Source organism: Gamsiella multidivaricata (genome assembly GCF_025024155.1).
Source record: "Gamsiella multidivaricata strain RSA 2152 chromosome Unknown BC939scaffold_19, whole genome shotgun sequence".
In the NCBI taxonomy this organism is placed as follows: Eukaryota; Fungi; Mortierellomycota; class Mortierellomycetes; order Mortierellales; family Mortierellaceae; genus Gamsiella; species Gamsiella multidivaricata.
In genome coordinates this window covers 413,013-429,036 of record NW_026251727.1, presented here as the reverse complement: position 1 = coordinate 429,036, position 16,024 = coordinate 413,013, and the positions used below count along the sequence as shown (strand labels likewise).

The 16,024-nt window shown below is 46.6% G+C and overlaps 7 protein-coding genes across 7 annotated transcripts; 1 reads left to right on the top strand and 6 right to left on the bottom strand.

The window, feature by feature from the left end:
- Positions 1–69: 69 nt before the first annotated feature.
- On the bottom strand, positions 70–1,156 carry BC939DRAFT_445946 (S-adenosyl-L-methionine-dependent methyltransferase). The gene is made up of 2 exons (XM_051554876.1): positions 905–1,156; positions 70–797 (listed from the first exon to the last, which is right to left on the bottom strand). Exons 1-2 carry the CDS (start codon positions 1,005–1,007, stop codon positions 172–174), a joined length of 729 nt encoding a protein of 242 aa, XP_051414210.1. The 5' UTR covers positions 1,008–1,156; the 3' UTR covers positions 70–171.
- A 1,177-nt stretch (positions 1,157–2,333) lies between these two features.
- BC939DRAFT_475529 (S-adenosyl-L-methionine-dependent methyltransferase) lies at positions 2,334–3,343 on the bottom strand (the record flags this gene model as incomplete). Its single annotated transcript, XM_051558503.1, has 2 exons — positions 2,334–3,037; positions 3,160–3,343. The coding sequence occupies 2 exons, from the start codon at positions 3,341–3,343 to the stop codon at positions 2,334–2,336; spliced, it is 888 nt and encodes a 295-aa protein (XP_051414209.1).
- Positions 3,344–4,605: 1,262 nt separating this feature from the next.
- Positions 4,606–5,332, bottom strand: BC939DRAFT_96186 (uncharacterized protein). The gene is made up of 2 exons (XM_051562024.1): positions 5,205–5,332; positions 4,606–5,109 (listed from the first exon to the last, which is right to left on the bottom strand). Exon 2 carries the CDS (start codon positions 5,087–5,089, stop codon positions 4,682–4,684), a length of 408 nt encoding a protein of 135 aa, XP_051414208.1. The 5' UTR covers positions 5,090–5,109; positions 5,205–5,332; the 3' UTR covers positions 4,606–4,681.
- On the bottom strand, positions 5,274–7,208 carry BC939DRAFT_96174 (uncharacterized protein). The gene is made up of 2 exons (XM_051562022.1): positions 5,662–7,208; positions 5,274–5,583 (listed from the first exon to the last, which is right to left on the bottom strand). Exons 1-2 carry the CDS (start codon positions 7,089–7,091, stop codon positions 5,499–5,501), a joined length of 1,515 nt encoding a protein of 504 aa, XP_051414207.1. The 5' UTR covers positions 7,092–7,208; the 3' UTR covers positions 5,274–5,498.
- BC939DRAFT_96178 (uncharacterized protein) lies at positions 7,207–8,732 on the bottom strand. Its single transcript, XM_051562023.1, has 2 exons — positions 7,442–8,732; positions 7,207–7,350 (listed from the first exon to the last, which is right to left on the bottom strand). The coding sequence occupies exons 1-2, from the start codon at positions 8,527–8,529 to the stop codon at positions 7,323–7,325; spliced, it is 1,116 nt and encodes a 371-aa protein (XP_051414206.1). The 5' UTR covers positions 8,530–8,732; the 3' UTR covers positions 7,207–7,322.
- A 299-nt stretch (positions 8,733–9,031) lies between these two features.
- On the bottom strand, positions 9,032–10,182 carry BC939DRAFT_527392 (S-adenosyl-L-methionine-dependent methyltransferase). Its single transcript, XM_051561415.1, has 2 exons — positions 9,868–10,182; positions 9,032–9,769 (listed from the first exon to the last, which is right to left on the bottom strand). Exons 1-2 carry the CDS (start codon positions 10,049–10,051, stop codon positions 9,087–9,089), a joined length of 867 nt encoding a protein of 288 aa, XP_051414205.1. The 5' UTR covers positions 10,052–10,182; the 3' UTR covers positions 9,032–9,086.
- An 800-nt stretch (positions 10,183–10,982) lies between these two features.
- BC939DRAFT_445939 (uncharacterized protein) lies at positions 10,983–12,060 on the top strand (the record flags this gene model as incomplete). The annotated part of the gene is made up of 1 exon (XM_051554875.1): positions 10,983–12,060. A coding segment is annotated over exon 1 (617 nt), but the record flags the coding sequence as incomplete, so codon positions are not given.
- Positions 12,061–16,024: the final 3,964 nt, after the last annotated feature.

The following is a 16,024-nucleotide window of genomic DNA, read 5'->3' as shown; positions in this document are numbered from 1 at the left end:
TCAATGCATGTTGGTTCTTCATGAAAAACATCGGGGTTTTTTTATTATTATCTATTTTATCAATGATCCTGTCATTCTGTATCCATTGAAAAAATGTCCTCAGTGCTCGATCTCAATCTTGAACAACGCGGTAAAGAATGAAAGCTATACGAACTCCTCTGCGCGCTTCCTTCAAGGACGACGACCTTTGACGACGAGGACATCGTTCCAGATGGTCTTGCCGTTCCACTCACGATTCATCCCAAAAGAATGCTTGGCCTCGACATCGACCAGTCCGGCCTTCTTGAAGATCTCGACGAAACCCTCATTAGTGAATCCTGCCTTGTGTGGGACGAATTCCAGGGGTTTGCCGTCGGCGTCAACGTAATACGTGCTTGCATCCCTAGGTTTGCTCCCTGGTCCGTGGTGGTGCCCATGCTTCTCGTCGTCCGCATGGTGGCCATGTCCGTGATCATGGAATCCCGAGAAGTCCAGGACGATCAACCACCCGTCCTTCTTGAGGAGCTTTTGGGCCAGGGTGTTGGTGGTGCCTTGGAGGTCTTCGATATGGTGCATCACAAAGCTGGAATAGATCATGTCAAAGCCAGCATCAGGGCCAGTAAGGTACTGAAGGCGTTCGGATTCGGGGAGGGGATCGTCGTAGGTGATGAGGTGCTGAACTGTTTTGACCTTGTCTCGAATAGAGGCGTTTGAGGGGTTGGTGGTGAGTTTGTGGTTGAGATGATTCAACATCCCTTCGGAGGCATCGACGCCGACGAGATGGGCGACCATGGGGACGACATGGAATGCGCAAAGACCTGGAGTGTGGTCGTAGAAGGATGTGAGATGAAGTATTAGCTTTTATTTTATTTGTTTGCGGTCGTCGGTAGCGAATAGATGGTTGGACATAGACCCAGCCCCTTACCGGTGCCACATCCGAAATCGAGGACGGAGGCGTTCTTGACGTGGTCCTCGCTAGTGGAGAGAGCGAATTCTTGGACGACGGCCTCTGCAGCACGCTGGGCCATTTCCTCGGCCTGAGGGAATGTGTCGGCCTCGATTGCGGCCTTGTTGAAGTACTCGTTGTTTTTTTCTTGGACGTAGGAGATCATTGCGACTTGCTTGCGGTGGGTTTCTTGGGGAGGGCGTGCGGTTGATTGGTGTTGATGAATGAGTTTGATGGAGAAGAAGAAGAAAAAAAAAAGGAACAGGAGAAGATGGGTGAGCTTTTATAATGGAATGAGATGGAGATCGCTTAAGATTGGGTGTATTGCTATGCCTTGCTGTCTTGCCAGGTGATAGCAACCATCGCACGAAGGGCCGAGACTCGTTCTCCCAGAGGTTGTCAAAACAAAATGATGACTAACTTCTAAGGTACACACATGCAACACAGCTGCGCACCTCATGGAATAATCTGACATGACGTGGCATGGCATGATAGAAAGAATGCGCAGCCATACTATACATAGCCAGAGCACCAAGATTCCATTGGTGTTGTCAAAAAACCCAGGAGATGACAGACCGGTAAGGTACTCGCACATCAGTCTGTCAATCTATTCCGCAACGGAAATCCGTTTATCCGAATTGTCTTCTTTATTTGTCAAGCAATGTTTCGATTCCCCACCTCCCATCGGATTGTGTTATCACATCCACAAATCATTTGACTTTTGTTTTTTTGGTTATGCATGCACGAAAACAATTCACTTGCTTCATATTCAAATCAGAATGATAGTTAGAAACTTTATTTCTTTCCCTAATGTTCTTTCCAGTTTAATGCTTAGACGCAACAGCCAAGGGCCACTACAACATTGGTCCAGACACTGATTCTCGCTGCGGACATGGCATATGCATGTGGCTGTTACGCCTTTGTAAAAATAAAAAATAAAAAATGTTGACTGGGGGGTTTCCATGGAAATACAAAATACGGGATGCCATAGCATCGCATCGGATGATAGGCCATTAGAGTCGGGTTGCCCTCAGCACACCATACATTACAGGCGAGCATTTTGTCTTTCTTTTTTTTTTTTGTCTTTTTTTTTTTTTTATGTCCGCACCTTTATTGAATTGAACTGGCTTCTTTGCTAGCTCATAATATCATTCTAAATGGGTGGAGGACAGCCCGTCAGAAACAAATATTGAGGCATCAACGTGGACGCAAACATAACAGAGTATCTTTTGCTTTCGGCATCGCATCATTGACCAGTTGACAGCATGAATAGACATTTAACAAGGTGGCTGTTATTGTTATTTTATATTATTCATATGTATGCATATCCTATATCTTGTGTCTTACATCTTGCATCTTATGTCGAATGTCCTGTATCCTATGTAAACGAGGGTGAGCACGCGGCTCTTTAGGGACGACGACCCTTGACAACAAGGACATCGGTCCATATGTTTTTGCCGCTCCACTCACGATCCATTCCAAAGGAATGCTTGGCCTCCACATCAACCAGTCCAGCCTTCTTGAAGATCTCCATGAATCCCTCGGGTGTGAATCCTGCCTTGTGAGCGACGAATTCCAAGGGCTTGCCGTCTGCGTCGACGTAGTGTCCATGCATTTCTTCGACTTTGTTCTCAGATCCGTGGTGTTCATGGTGTCCATGGTGCTCATGCTGATCGTGATGTTCGTGTTTTTCACCCTCGGCGTGCTGGTGGCCATGACCATGACCGTGTCCATGATCGTGGGCTTTGCCGTCGCCGTGATGGTGGTTATGGAGGCCCTCAAAGTCCAAGACAATCAACCAGCCGTCTTTCTTGAGCAGCTTTTGTGCCAGGGCGTTGGTGATTCCTTGGACGTCTTCGATATGGTGCATCACGAAGCTAGAATAAACCATGTCGACGCCTCCGTCGGCTCCTGCGAGGTACTGGGACCGCTCGGGTTCTGGAAGAGGATCATCAAATGTGACGAGGTGTTGAACGGTCTTGACCTTGTCGCGGATGGAGGCGTTTTCGGCGTTGGTGGTGAGCTTGTGGTTCAGATAGTTGAGCATGCCCTCAGAGGCGTCGACGCCGAGAAGGCGACCGACTTTTGGAGCGACATTGAAGGCACAGAGTCCTAAAGACGAAATAAAGAGCGGTCGTTAGTGGGTATTTTTTTTTCTCACACTCTCGCTCTGATCTTTTCTTTCTCTGCGTGGTCACAGCGGATAGATGGACAATGAAGGAGAAGGAACTTACCGGTACCGCATCCGAAATCGATGACGGAGGCGCCCTTGACATAGTCCTCGTTGGTGGAGGCAATGTACTCTCGAATGACAACCTCGGCGGCGCGCTGGGTCATTTCCTTGACCTGAGGGATGTTATCATAGTCGGTAGCGGTCTTGTTGAAGTGCTCGTTGTTCTTGGATTGGATATCGGACATGGCTTGGGGGTCGTTCTCGAGGTGGTCCTTCTTGACAGGGTATGGCAGTAGAGGGAGGGTTTATGGGTGGGATTGGCGACTGTGGGGCTGTTGATGAAGAAGGAAGAAAATTGCCCGGTCTTTTTTTCCTTGCCCTCATAAATAGTTGTAGCATGATGCAGTCACACCCACATCCAAGAGTCCATGCTCGTGCTCTGTACGTACGCGCAATCCAAGCACAAACTCCACTCATCCAATGCCCGCAGTTTGTCAAATTTAGATGGTTTTCGAGTGTACAAATAAATACTTGATCGGTGTGGTGTGTGGACCCATACCTCCTTCTCACTCATTCTAAACTCCTAAAACCTTAAATATCTCAACCATCATGCTTAATAATCCTTTTGAACTCTCCACGTCTCCAGTACACTATACACCTGCCTGGTTTGCCTGTCCGATCTGCCACGGACAGAACTCGGTGCAATTATAATTGCGTCCCGCGCGTCACATCGAGTAGCTCCTTCGCTAGATATTGTCATGCGAGCTAGCTGTGCCACAATTGAGATATGTTGGGAATAATCAGATATATGAGGGTCCGAGAAGTTAGTGTGTCTCCACACATCACACCGATTGTGTGATTATTTTTATAAGATCCATAGATACACTTAGTTTATCAAAAGTACACTGGACTCTAATGAAATATACAGTCATCTACAAACTCTCAACTCTCTAGAACCCATCGGCTTTGTTACGACCATGGGTCCCTGTATCACAGGTTAAACTAGATGACGAAGTTCATCTTGGACGCATCTGGTCAATGTAAATTATTCATGTCGCCGTGGGTAATATAACAAATGTGACACCAAAAGTCAAAAGTCGCCGCTTCCTGTCGCCATCGATAATACGCCGACTTTACTTGGCGTCTTTGTTCATTCTTCCTTTGATCCTAAACTATTCGTTATCGACCCTGCATGCCTTGTAACATCTTCAGCATCATTTTGCTGTCTTTTGCCCGTGCCTTTTCCATCTCCTGCATCTCCTGCATCGCCTGCTTCAATATCTCTACATCCCTCGCTACTGATTTGGTCGTTTTGGCTGCTTCGATGTCAGCCGCCGACGACTCTACTTCTCTTTTGGGGAACCTTCTCAGCAACTCTGGTCGATTGTATTTATCGGCAAACAATCGAACTTGCTCCTCGGTAGCGGTGTAAAAAATATACCGAGGGAAATGATCGCGTTGGATTCTGTAGTTTGGAATGAAGTAGGAGAGGTTTTCAATCCTTGCAACAGCCTCAATACGGCTGCGCAGCCAGACAAGAAGTCCTTCAGCAGCACCGGCGGCATAGGCGGCGTTCATAAGCGCTACGGAAAGAAGCAAGCGTTTCGAAGTGTCAGAAATGGATATTTGACTATCAAATAGAATACACTTGAGATGCTATGAAAACACTTACCAATTACAACATTGAGCATCAAAATTGCCGTCGGAAAGACAAAAAGAGCGACCATAATTTGCACCGCCGCTTGCCCTTGGCCCATGCTGTCGGTTACAGCGTCGTATTTGCCGACAATAAAGAAATAGGTCGTTGTCACGGCATCAAAGTACTGGCTCGGAAACGCTGGTTTTGCTTCGGTGCATGATTCTGAGTAGTTGCCGTTGCTTGGTGTCGGGCAGATGGATTGGTAGTTCGTCTGAGTGAGATGAAGCAGCGAGTGCGCGAAAGCAAGCACAGAAACAGCCAGGATGAAGAAGAAGGAAGGCACGTGCACCATGATGCTGATAATGATGGTGACTACCTGACAGATGTTCATAAAAAAATGGTACACAAATGAGCGCCTCAGACTGATAGTTGCAATTCACAGATTGGAGTGATATAGCACAACTTACAAAGTGAATGTAGATCAGAATAATCGCAAAACTCAGCAGTCGGTTGCTGTTTGCCTCTCGAGGAATCGCTAGCTGAATAGTACTCACGATCATCGGGAGCAGGTACACAAACATGTCGAGAATGTTATAAAACGTAAGGTATCGTCTCCAGTTTCCACAGGCTTGCTTCAGTTCTAAATAAAAGAAGAGCGATCCCATAGCCAAGATGGCAATGAACTCGCCTCTCAGAGCATTGCCCGCTTTGTTGTAAACGAATTGACCATCATCGGAATAGTCGTCAGTGGGCAGATTGATTTAAGAGAACGACACTGTGAGGACCAGAATATAGTAGACGATTTGAAAGGTGAAGCGGAGAATCCAGAACACGCGGCCAAAACGGCTCCTAGTGTATAAAGTGAATGAATTAGGTCAGAGCAGAGCAAACATAGGACAAAGACACAACTTCTTCCCTACTTACCATTTGTATTCCATGATCGCCTGCAAAGCTGGGCTGTCGTACACTTCGAGCGGAAGAGAATGGCAAATCACTGTTGGAGCATGGCTGAAGTCGACCAAGTGCATTTTTGACCATCGCCCAATCCATGAGAGAAAAGAGATCTCGGCTGTATTTGGCAGTAGTGCCGCCTTGTCAATCGCTTGCACGCTGAATGCCAGCGAGATTGGGATCATGTAAAAATCGAGCTGGATTTGTTCGTTCAGGGTGTTATACTCTGGCTCCTTTGGGAAGCACCTGGGTTCCGGTGACAAACTCGAAGGTCCAAAGGTCAGGGGCAATTGAGATTGTACTTGGAAGATTGGATTGGCATACTCGTGCAACTCGTTCCTGAATTCCTGAAATCCTCCAAGGCTTGCGGAAACTCTCTTCCAAAGGGGCGATTGTGACCATGGAGGGTTGTTGAGAACGGCATCCTGCTTTAAATCGGTTCGGCGGTAGTCCGACGGCAAGAATACTGCTTGACGTGTGATCCATAAAGCCATGGAAGGGTCTTTCTTTGCAATGTGAGGTAGGCTTGTCAACAAAATATCAAGGTACCCCGAGTTACCAGCTCTTCTTGATGATGCCAACATGTACTCTGCAAGTGTCCGGATCATGGTTCGCTCTGAATTTTTTAATAAAATTCCGAAAATATTCTTCTCGGGATCCCTCGAAAACAGGCTTGCATGGGGAACCCAAGATCTTTTGGTGCCCTTCAGGATATTCTGAAGGAAAAACTCAAAAGCGTTAGCTTTACAGTGCAGAGAAATGACGCCAATGACGGAATTGTTGATCGAGTCGCTGTGGTCCGGATATCGATTGATGTGCCGCATCAGATAGTTGAAAGTAGCTGTATCCTCGCCATCTATGAAACTTTTGAGCAGACTTGGAATGAACTTGATGCATTTCAACGTTTCTTGGTCGCCAAAGTAGTACGATTGAGAGATGTCCAACGTAATGACCGGTCTCCGTTTATTCCGAGGCCACCTCAAGATCTTTCCATGATTACACAGCACCGGATACTCAATATCATCGTCCTTTGTCTTGTGGCAGCGCAGATTGACTTTCAGGGCCTTCAGCTCGTCTTTCTGGGCTTCCAGTTCGTCTTTCCGGGTCTTCAGCTCGTCTTTCCAGGCCTCCAGCTGCAGCATCAGCATACTGTGATCCACTATGGGCGCACCCTCCATGGTCTTGATCGCCTCCTCCACCGCCGCCTCGGTCTTCATCAACCACGATAGTAGATCATCGCTTGGCTCGAAGCTCAGCAGGGTGAATGACCCATCTCGCGATGATGGAACTTGCCAAAGACATACACCAGAGTCAAAGCAAACAGCGAATCGCTTCTTGCATCGAAGAACAGCCACCTCAGGGTTATGGAGGTCGAGAAATACTTGAGAGAACACCTTCTTCATCGCACCGTCCCCGTTGCGGCCACCGACGCCATCATATTCATAAATTCGCAAGAAAATCTGATGGCTGCTCAAGTTATCCAAGACGGAATTGTACCCCCATTCTGCACACCTGGCTTGGGATATCTGAACTTGAAACGGGGCTCGAACACTGCAGATCCAACAAACACGCCGCAGTCGAGGGCGACAATGCAGAGAATGAACAACCTTTTCCACATGGGCCGCGGTCGTCTGTTACATGGTCAGGTCGAGATATAATGTACTGCAAATGGTGTCGTTGGCTAACGAATACACGGTGAGAAGTTGTTCCACAGTCCGCAAACCCCAATCGAACAGAAATGCGCTCGACAAACCTTGTATCCCAGCATGTCATATGAGTTACGGCAATGCACATGTCCAGGTTTGCAATGTCCAGGATCTGGAGGGAAGGATCGATTACGGCAAAGGTTCGGCCACTATCCATGTAGTGCAATCCCCCGACCTTTCCATCCAGCTGCTTGTATCCAAGTTTCAATCCCGAATCAGTAAAGAATGTAACCAGAAAACGAAGCTCGGAAAACACAACGACGGAGCCATCTCTCGAGAAGCAAGCGTGCCGTCCGATTGGTTTATTATCAGCCTCAAGGTCGGCTGACCGAGTACGTAGGTATGATTGAAGACTGCCATTACGCCAGTTCCAAACCGAGGAGATGCCGCAACTGTTGTTCCAGAGACATAAAGAATCGTGCATAGACTCCATGAGCATCTTGCACGCATCTCGACGAGAAACATGGACTGCAACATAATTAGGTGGTGTGCTCCTGACTGAGATTTCCTGAAGGCTAAGGGAGTAGAGGCATGAATCCGAGCGGTTGGGTGCCTGAAGGTCGTACACGGCTATTGAGAGACCATCGCAGGCAACAAAGACATGTTCTTGATCGGTAGTAGAGATAGACAGTCCAGGAGCCTTACACTGAAGGCGAGCAAAACCGATAAATGTTTCGAGTTCCGGTGCCAAGTTGACCTTGAAATCCTTAATTACAGCAGCCTCCTTGTTTTCCACCGGTATGAAAGTAGTGTTGTATTTGAAGAAGCGGCAAGAAAAGTTTCCTCTTCTCAATTCTGTCTCGGCTTTCCATTTCTCTTGATCGGTTGGAATCTCGAACACTGCTAGAATGGATCCGTCGCTCGAAATGGTCAAATCCAGCAAGGTGTCGTTCGAATATGTTGTAATAGGGAAGGCGTTCCTTGCTTTTGGGGGAATTTTTTCAAAGGCCACATCTTTTGTTGCAGTATCAGTCAAATCCCAGATGTGAAGAGTGAGCTGGTGGTGACCGACAGTCAATCCGGCTGCAAATCGCTCATCTGCAGAGATAACGATTTTGGATGGTGTTGAGCTATGTCTTATGTTCTGCCTATCCGTGCCGTGAATGTCGGCGATGCTTGCGCCCGATGTAGACATATCCGGTGAGGAGGAGGAGGAAGAGAATTTGGATTGTGAATTGTGAAAGAAGAAGCGAATCCAGAAAGATCACGATATAAAGAGACAGGAAAACCCCCTCGCCATATTGGCGAAGGGAATGTATCAAGAGATGAGTGAGATATACCGTGAGCTCCTGCGGGACAACAACAGCTAATGTTGCGAAGTAACCTCCCAGTCCTTGGTGGTGAGGGAACAAATTCATTGCATGTAAATGAGTCTCCGCGGGATAACAGCGACTATTATTGCACAAAAGATGGCGAAGCAATCTCATCATCCTTGTCGAAGGAATAACTGAGGTACAGTATCTCTCCTGGATCTGGAGAGGTACCTATTATGATCATTGGAGAGGTACCTATTATGATCATTGGAGAGGTGATCGACCGCCATAGAACGGTAACTGTCACGGCGAATACCGGTTCTGTATCTATCGTCATTGGTGTATTTGACGCGTATCAACATTATGACATTTTTTGTGTTAAGGAGGGTCGACTGTACAGCGATGCTTTATTTAAAAATAAAAAAATAAACAATAAAAGCTAAGCACGACGACCGATGACAACGAGCATATCAATCCAGACCTGCTTCTCATTGCGGGTATGGTTCATTCCAAACACATGCTTGGCCTCAACGTCGACCAGCCCAGCCTTCTTGAAGATCTCAGCAAAGCCCTCGAGTGTGAATCCAGCCTTGTGGGGCACCATCTCTGAAGCCTTGCCGTCAGCGCCCAAGAAGAACTCATGCACATGCTCCTCCATCTTCTTTTCGCCCTTGTTGTGTTCGCCGTGCTGATGCTGCTGTTGATGATGATGGTGGTGATGGTGTTCGCCATGTTGGTGAGCATAGTCTTCAGCTTTATCATGCTGACCGTGATGATGGTGCGAACCCATGAAGTCTAGGATGATCAACCACCCGTCCTTCTTGAGCAACTTCTTCGCGAGTACATCCACAGTACCCTGGAGATCCTCGATATGGTGCAGCACATAGCTCGAGTAAACCATGTTAAATCCGGCATCGGGGCCGGAGAGGTATTGAGAGAGTTCAGGTTCGGGGAGAGGGGAATCCAGCTTGACGAGGTGCTGGACGGTCTTGATCTTGTCGCGGATGGAGACGTTGGCGGCGTTCGTATTGAGTTTGTAGTTCAGGTGATCGATCATCCCTTGAGAGGCATCTACACCGAGGAGACGCTGGACGCTTGGAGCGACCTTGAACGCACACAAGCCTGGATATGAGTGTAGTAGGCAAGGAGTGTTAGTAAGGTCTCGCCTACTTTTTATTTTATTTTATTTTTTTGAAAAAATAAGAATAAAGATTGTTTACCAGTGCCGCATCCGAATTCAAGCACGGATGCATTCTTGACGTGCTCCTCGCTAGTCGAGGCCGTGAACTCTCGAATGATAACTTCGGCAGCGCGCTGGGTCATCTCTTCGGCCTGAGGATACGCGTCGTAGTCCTTGGCGGTCTTGTTGAAGTGGTCGTTGTTGAGGGCCTGGATGTCGGACATGGTTCTGTTAGGTTGGCTTTGCTTGGAGTGTGTGTAGGACTTTGTGGGGGGTTTCTTGAAGACTGGATGGGGATTAGTAATATCGATGGCTCCGACTTTTATACCTTTTTTTTTTTATCAAAAATGTAGCTGGAAGGGCCTTCTTGATTAAAGTCAGATACCATCACGGAATTGAAATGGAGTTCGGATAAGGCGTTTTGATTTGCGATCGTATTCCTATCCACTATTCTTTGCAATATGGTCCACTGCGCAGCGAGAAAAGAGCAGCTCCTCCTCCGTAGAAAAGAAGAACAGCCAAGGTGAGGGATTAATATCATTGGACGCCTAGGGAGGTTGTCATCGAGAATGACTAACTTTTGAGGTACACGCCATAGGCTCTTCGCCTGTCTGTCAACCTTACTTTTGACAGCTTTGTCTCCGCTCTCCTCCGCAGCTCTTTATGCGTGCTCATCATCCGACCTGTAATTTGCGGACGAAAACAACAACAACAACAACACATTGCAACTCGCAGCTCTTTGGACAATACTTGGGTCCACAAGCACCTGTTTGAATAGCTCCCTTGGCGCACTTCATATTGAAAACAGATGGTGCATTGGCGGTGATGGGTCCAGACCATGCCTCACCTTCCAAGAGATGGGGTCCCGGTTCAACGCTTTAGCAGGTGGCCTCTTGCCTTGATCCTCTTATCGCTTGTGCATACATAACAATTACTTCAGTTTTGCTTGACACATGCTCTGGGTCGATCATCTCTTGCTGCCTGTTGGGATTCAAGTCTGAATACGCTATACGCGCAATCTGTTGTCCTGTGTTTTTACCAGGGACAAATTCTAGAAAAGTATGCAGCGCGTGTGCTCTAAATGGCGGCTGCAGCAAAATAAAAGATGATCTGCAAACACATACATACACATATATAATAATAATTTAAAAAGGACGAGATTTATAATTATATTGGAAACAACAGCTACAAAAAATATAGAAAACTACACTCTTTGCTATGATAGGAGCCAGTGCCTTCGTTCCCTACGTATAGATAGTGCGTGTGTTAATAATGATATGCGGCATAAACAGAATAAAAAGAGTACCTTTCCTACTTGATCCACCTGCATCTCGGAAAAGGAGGATGAGTCGAGCATCCATACCACTATTCTACATCGACACCTTCCTTTTCAAGACACCGCGCGCAAAGATCCAGACAGCTGGGCTTATGTCGCTCTCCGATACTTTTTATAAAGTAAATATCGAAAGGCTGGGCCAGGACCGGGATGCGACGAGTGTGAGAGAGTTGAATCTAGAGGAAATAAATGCAAAGAAGGAAACACAAAGTAGGAAAAATAAAGAGGGAAACACAAAGAAGAGTAGGGTGGTTGCTGTTTGGAGCTTAAAGAACAATAGAAAGAGAAGAAAAAAAAGCAGAAGATCGGTTATTTTCGTCGTGAGTCGTCTGATAGCCCTTGCTCGTTTTCCCTTCCCCTCTTTTTCTCTTGTATCTGGGCTTCATCTCCATGAGCGAATAAAAAAATGGGTATCATCTGGCCATTACTGCTCTGCTCGACGGCAGAAGCAGCTAGTTCTTCTTGGGTGGCGGAGAGGGCGAGGAAGAAGAATAAGAGGTGGTGCTGGTGGTAGAGAACGAGGTGATAGAGGCCGGTCGAGGAGTGCTCCTAGATGAGCGCTGCACACCCTCGTCAATCAGGGTCGGAACAGAACTCGAGGGATTCCTGGTGAGCGGCATCAGGCTGTCCAGGAGCTGGATACGATTGGTTGGTCTTGATGTATCAGAGAGAGGTCGAGAGTAGGCGACGTTGCGGAGCTGGATGATTCTTGTGGATGGGTCGGCAACGATGTCCTCTTCGATGTGGATGTAGCCTTGGTTCTGTTGCTGCGACATTGTGGATAGGGGATGCTTGGGACGAAAGTAGGATGGCTCGTGTGGATGCGCTCGAGTGCTGTAGTCGGATCGGGAGATGCTGAACTTGGCTCGTGCTTGGGGTTGCTAGGGCTTACTGTGGTTTGGAATGTATTGTGTGAACACCGATTTCCTCTGTCTTTTTATGCCTTTCTTCATCCTCTCACGCTAATGAACAAACAAACAACCTGCACTCATCCTGACTCAATGGCGAACTCCGAGCGCCAGTAGCCGATCGTGCCTGTACTACCGCAACCACAGTGACCGTAATTTATAATAGAAACAGTGGAATGAGCTGTTGTCACTGTTCTTGCTGCTCTCTCTTCTTCGGAATCGGAATTTTTGACTGCGGCGACCTTAAATCTTTCCCGCGGTTTGCGCGACCGTTAACGCTGCTCTGAGAATACAATCTGCGCAGCAGAAGCAGAGCATCAGTTTTCGCAAATGACTTTTGTTGCAAGGATATCATCACTTGGCTGGCAGACTTCTTCCTCTCTATCTTGCTCATGCATTGTACTTTTTTGTTTGACATTGTATCTGGCGGAGAGGAAGCGCATCGTGAGAACAGGAGTCGATGAATCAAAGGAGCATATGCTTTTTTTACTTGAACTATACCCTCGTACTTTTCTCGCGTTCATACTTCAAGGTGAAACGATAACCCGCGCACCTGTTGTATTTGTAGGCGAACTATGCTCTGTTGTCGTTTAACTCGCACGCATGGTATGCATAAGTATCTTTTTTTTTTTATTGGAAGAATCTACACTACGCTTCTGTATTATGCCATGGAGAATTATGTATTCACGTTCTCACAACCTGTGTAACAGCATGCTTCTAGACGTAGACTCATAGCCATCATCAATTAATATTTCGTCCACACTTTTCATAAAACCTAGATATCCTGACCTTGACCTTTTGCAGTAGACCTATTTCCTCATGTATGTCACCTGCGCCTAGTCTAGTGTATTTATGACCTTGTGCATACTTTAGGACAATCGTATAATGCCGTGTCTGCCTTGTCCATGTACGAATCTCGATGTGCTTCAGATATAAATCACCAATACTCTTGGGCTTTTCTTTTTGTTGGGGTCCTATGAGCAGCTTGGATTTTAATGGAGCGCTCGACGCGTGGTGGAGGTGTGCTAGGGGTGCCAGTGAACAGTTTTCGCGCGTCTTGAGCTGGGGTGCTTCTCCTGATCGATTGCACAATGTCCTTCTTTACAATTAGCGGAAATTCGGGAATAGTCACGTTGTGACCAAAGTCAATGGCAGATGACGCGAGTGTGATGGGCTGGCGGCGACGAAGGACGGTCATGGCTCCCCCAATACTACTAAGAAGGTGGAGCTGGATGATAGGACCTGATGGACACCGTCAGCATCAATGCATTTAAAAAAATTATGTGGAGCTACAGCACAATACGTATAATCTAACCTCTGAAAATGAATCCGGAAATGTTAAGGATTAGTGTCCGCCGTTGATCCGTCTCTGCCGCACGGGAACGCAGGATATCGTGAAGTTGGCGGCCAATCTTCCATGCGGACTCCTTCTTGTATTTGTGACCATCAGGGTCCCAATACTTAACTCCCTCAATACTTAGCCAATCTGCCTTCTGAGGTCCAAATTCTCTCAAGTAACCATCGCTTTTGGAGCCACCAATCTTCTTGCCACTCCTCTTCTTCTGCTGGTTCCTCCGCTTTGTACTCTCAATTCTCCAAATTTCGCCCCCAACCGGAATAAAATTAGGCAGGTCGTAAAACAAACAGTCCAGGACGCTCCATACGTTGCTTCTCTAGACTAGAAGTATTCTAGAAGGCCGCCCACTGTGAAGACATTTGGTTGAATGTGATAGAGGTCGACCCTTAGTTTAGGAGAATGACAGGGTATTAGTAGTATATTAAAAAATAAAATAGAAAAATAGAAGCGTACCACTCTGAAATCGAGTCTAGGATCTATTTTAAATCAAAATCCTTTGAGTGGACATACGTAGAACCAAGGCGCGTGTGGCGGTCTTGAAGTTTCTCCATGATATCCGCCGTGGATGCTAATCCCTGGAACTTACCCAACATATTTGTCACGTCGTTTGTCCTCCAAGATAGTCTCCTTGGTCTTCTCTTTGACTATGAACGCCCAGTCCATAGGCTCAAAGATAGAACGCACACTTTGGTCATCCACATCAATGATGAACGAATGGATGAGACTAAAAAGGGCGGAGGAAAAAAGGCAATCATGAGATGAGCATATCTTGACAATTTAAAATCATGTGTGTCAGTCATTGAGCAGAAATAGCATACTGGTGCCTCTTCTTGGCCATCCCTGTCTGGAATAAAATGTCTTCCAATACCTTTCCACTTGGCAGCGAAACTTCTGTTGGGTATTTGGATATTGAGGTATTGAGGTATTTTTCTGTGAAGAGGTGGCAATCATCACCTGTGAATGCTGCGAGCCGCAATCAAGAAAACAAAAAAGTACATACCACACCATCTTCCTCCTCTTCCTTAAATTGCTTAGAGCTGTCCGAGTCCTTGGCTGTCTCATCCAGCATCGCCTGATTTTTAGCTATAGTATCCGAAGCATCAAGTCCCTTTTGGCTGACTTTATTCTCGCTATCGTCTTTGCTATGTCGCTCGAATTGCTCTAATATAGATAGAATAGCCTCCTAGCTATTAGTTCCGTTAACATATATAATGAACTAATACAACATGAATTATCCATACACCCACGCTTGTCCAAACTATGGCAGAGGTTCTTGTAGGAATGTTGTAGGATTCGAGCTTGGTGCAATTGGACTGACCGAGCGATAGTCTTTTGTGAATGAGTAATGGCTTCCTGCTGCCGCCAGAACTCTTCTATCTCTTTCCGATACGCCCTTGTTTTCCATCGTTTGAGGAGTACCATGCCCATCTGATGCAGTCCGGGGTGCAAATTGGCAATTATTCGTGGAATGATTGTTTTTGACCAGATGCTGTGTGCTTTCTGCTTGCTCTCAAGACCGCGGAAGTACTCCCGAGCATCATAACTTTCAGGTGCATTAGATGTAAAATACCGCGCGTTTTCCGCACCCTTCACTATATTCCTTACTGCGACATTCATTTTCATAGTAGCAATACGAATGGAATATATCGTGTGGGCGAGAACCAAGGGCAAGTGAAGAGTAATTGTGAACGATGAATACCTAAAAAAACCGTCAAAATTAAGGTGATATTATTTTCGCGTTTTCTGCTTTCAAATGTTTAACTAACTGATGGATTAGACGGAAGACAGCGGCACACAAAAAAACATTGCTATTAGATATATACTATGATCAACCAAATAGACCAAACTGCTGAAAGCTACCCCACGTGAGATAAGACCACTTTGCTAGGGCGCGCCAAATCATTTATACTTCCAGAAGGCCGTAAAAGCACCTGCGCGAATCTCTCACAGATAGCGAGTCGCGGAGCCAGGTTGATGGGTGGCGCAAGATAAGAGCTTGCCAGAGCCGCATTTGCCTCGACGGGCATCATATCAAATCCCAACGCACTGAAGTAATGGGCAGGTTTGGAAGTAAGCACAATAAGAATGAGGGAGGGAGTGAGAGGTAGAGGATAGAGGTAAAGGTCTCGACTTCCTAATCCCTGGCTGTGGCTTTCGGATGAAGATACTACACCTTTGGCACCAGACATCATCTGGCACTTCTTAGTCAAAACAGATGCGGCTAATCTAGCCGTTCTGGCGACCGCCGTAAGCATGAGCCCGACAGTGCAATCCTTGACCGTAATTGTGGGCTGCCTCACACCCGAAATGAATGATGGAAAACAGGAATGCAGAAAAAGAAGGACTTGACTTCCCTAAGCGCGTCAAGGACACCAGTTCCCATCTAAGGATTCCGGCCGATTCACTTGCTCCAATGCAGCTAAAAGCAGCGTACATTCCAGTGGACAAGACACCATTCATCTTTTCCAGTGTGTAACAGTGAGATGGAAAAAATTATTTGAGTCCTCGCTATCCCTTGTCCTGAATTCACGTAATTACTTTATCCAAATAAAAAGGAGCCTGATAATTTTACATATGGTAATTGCTATAAGTTTAT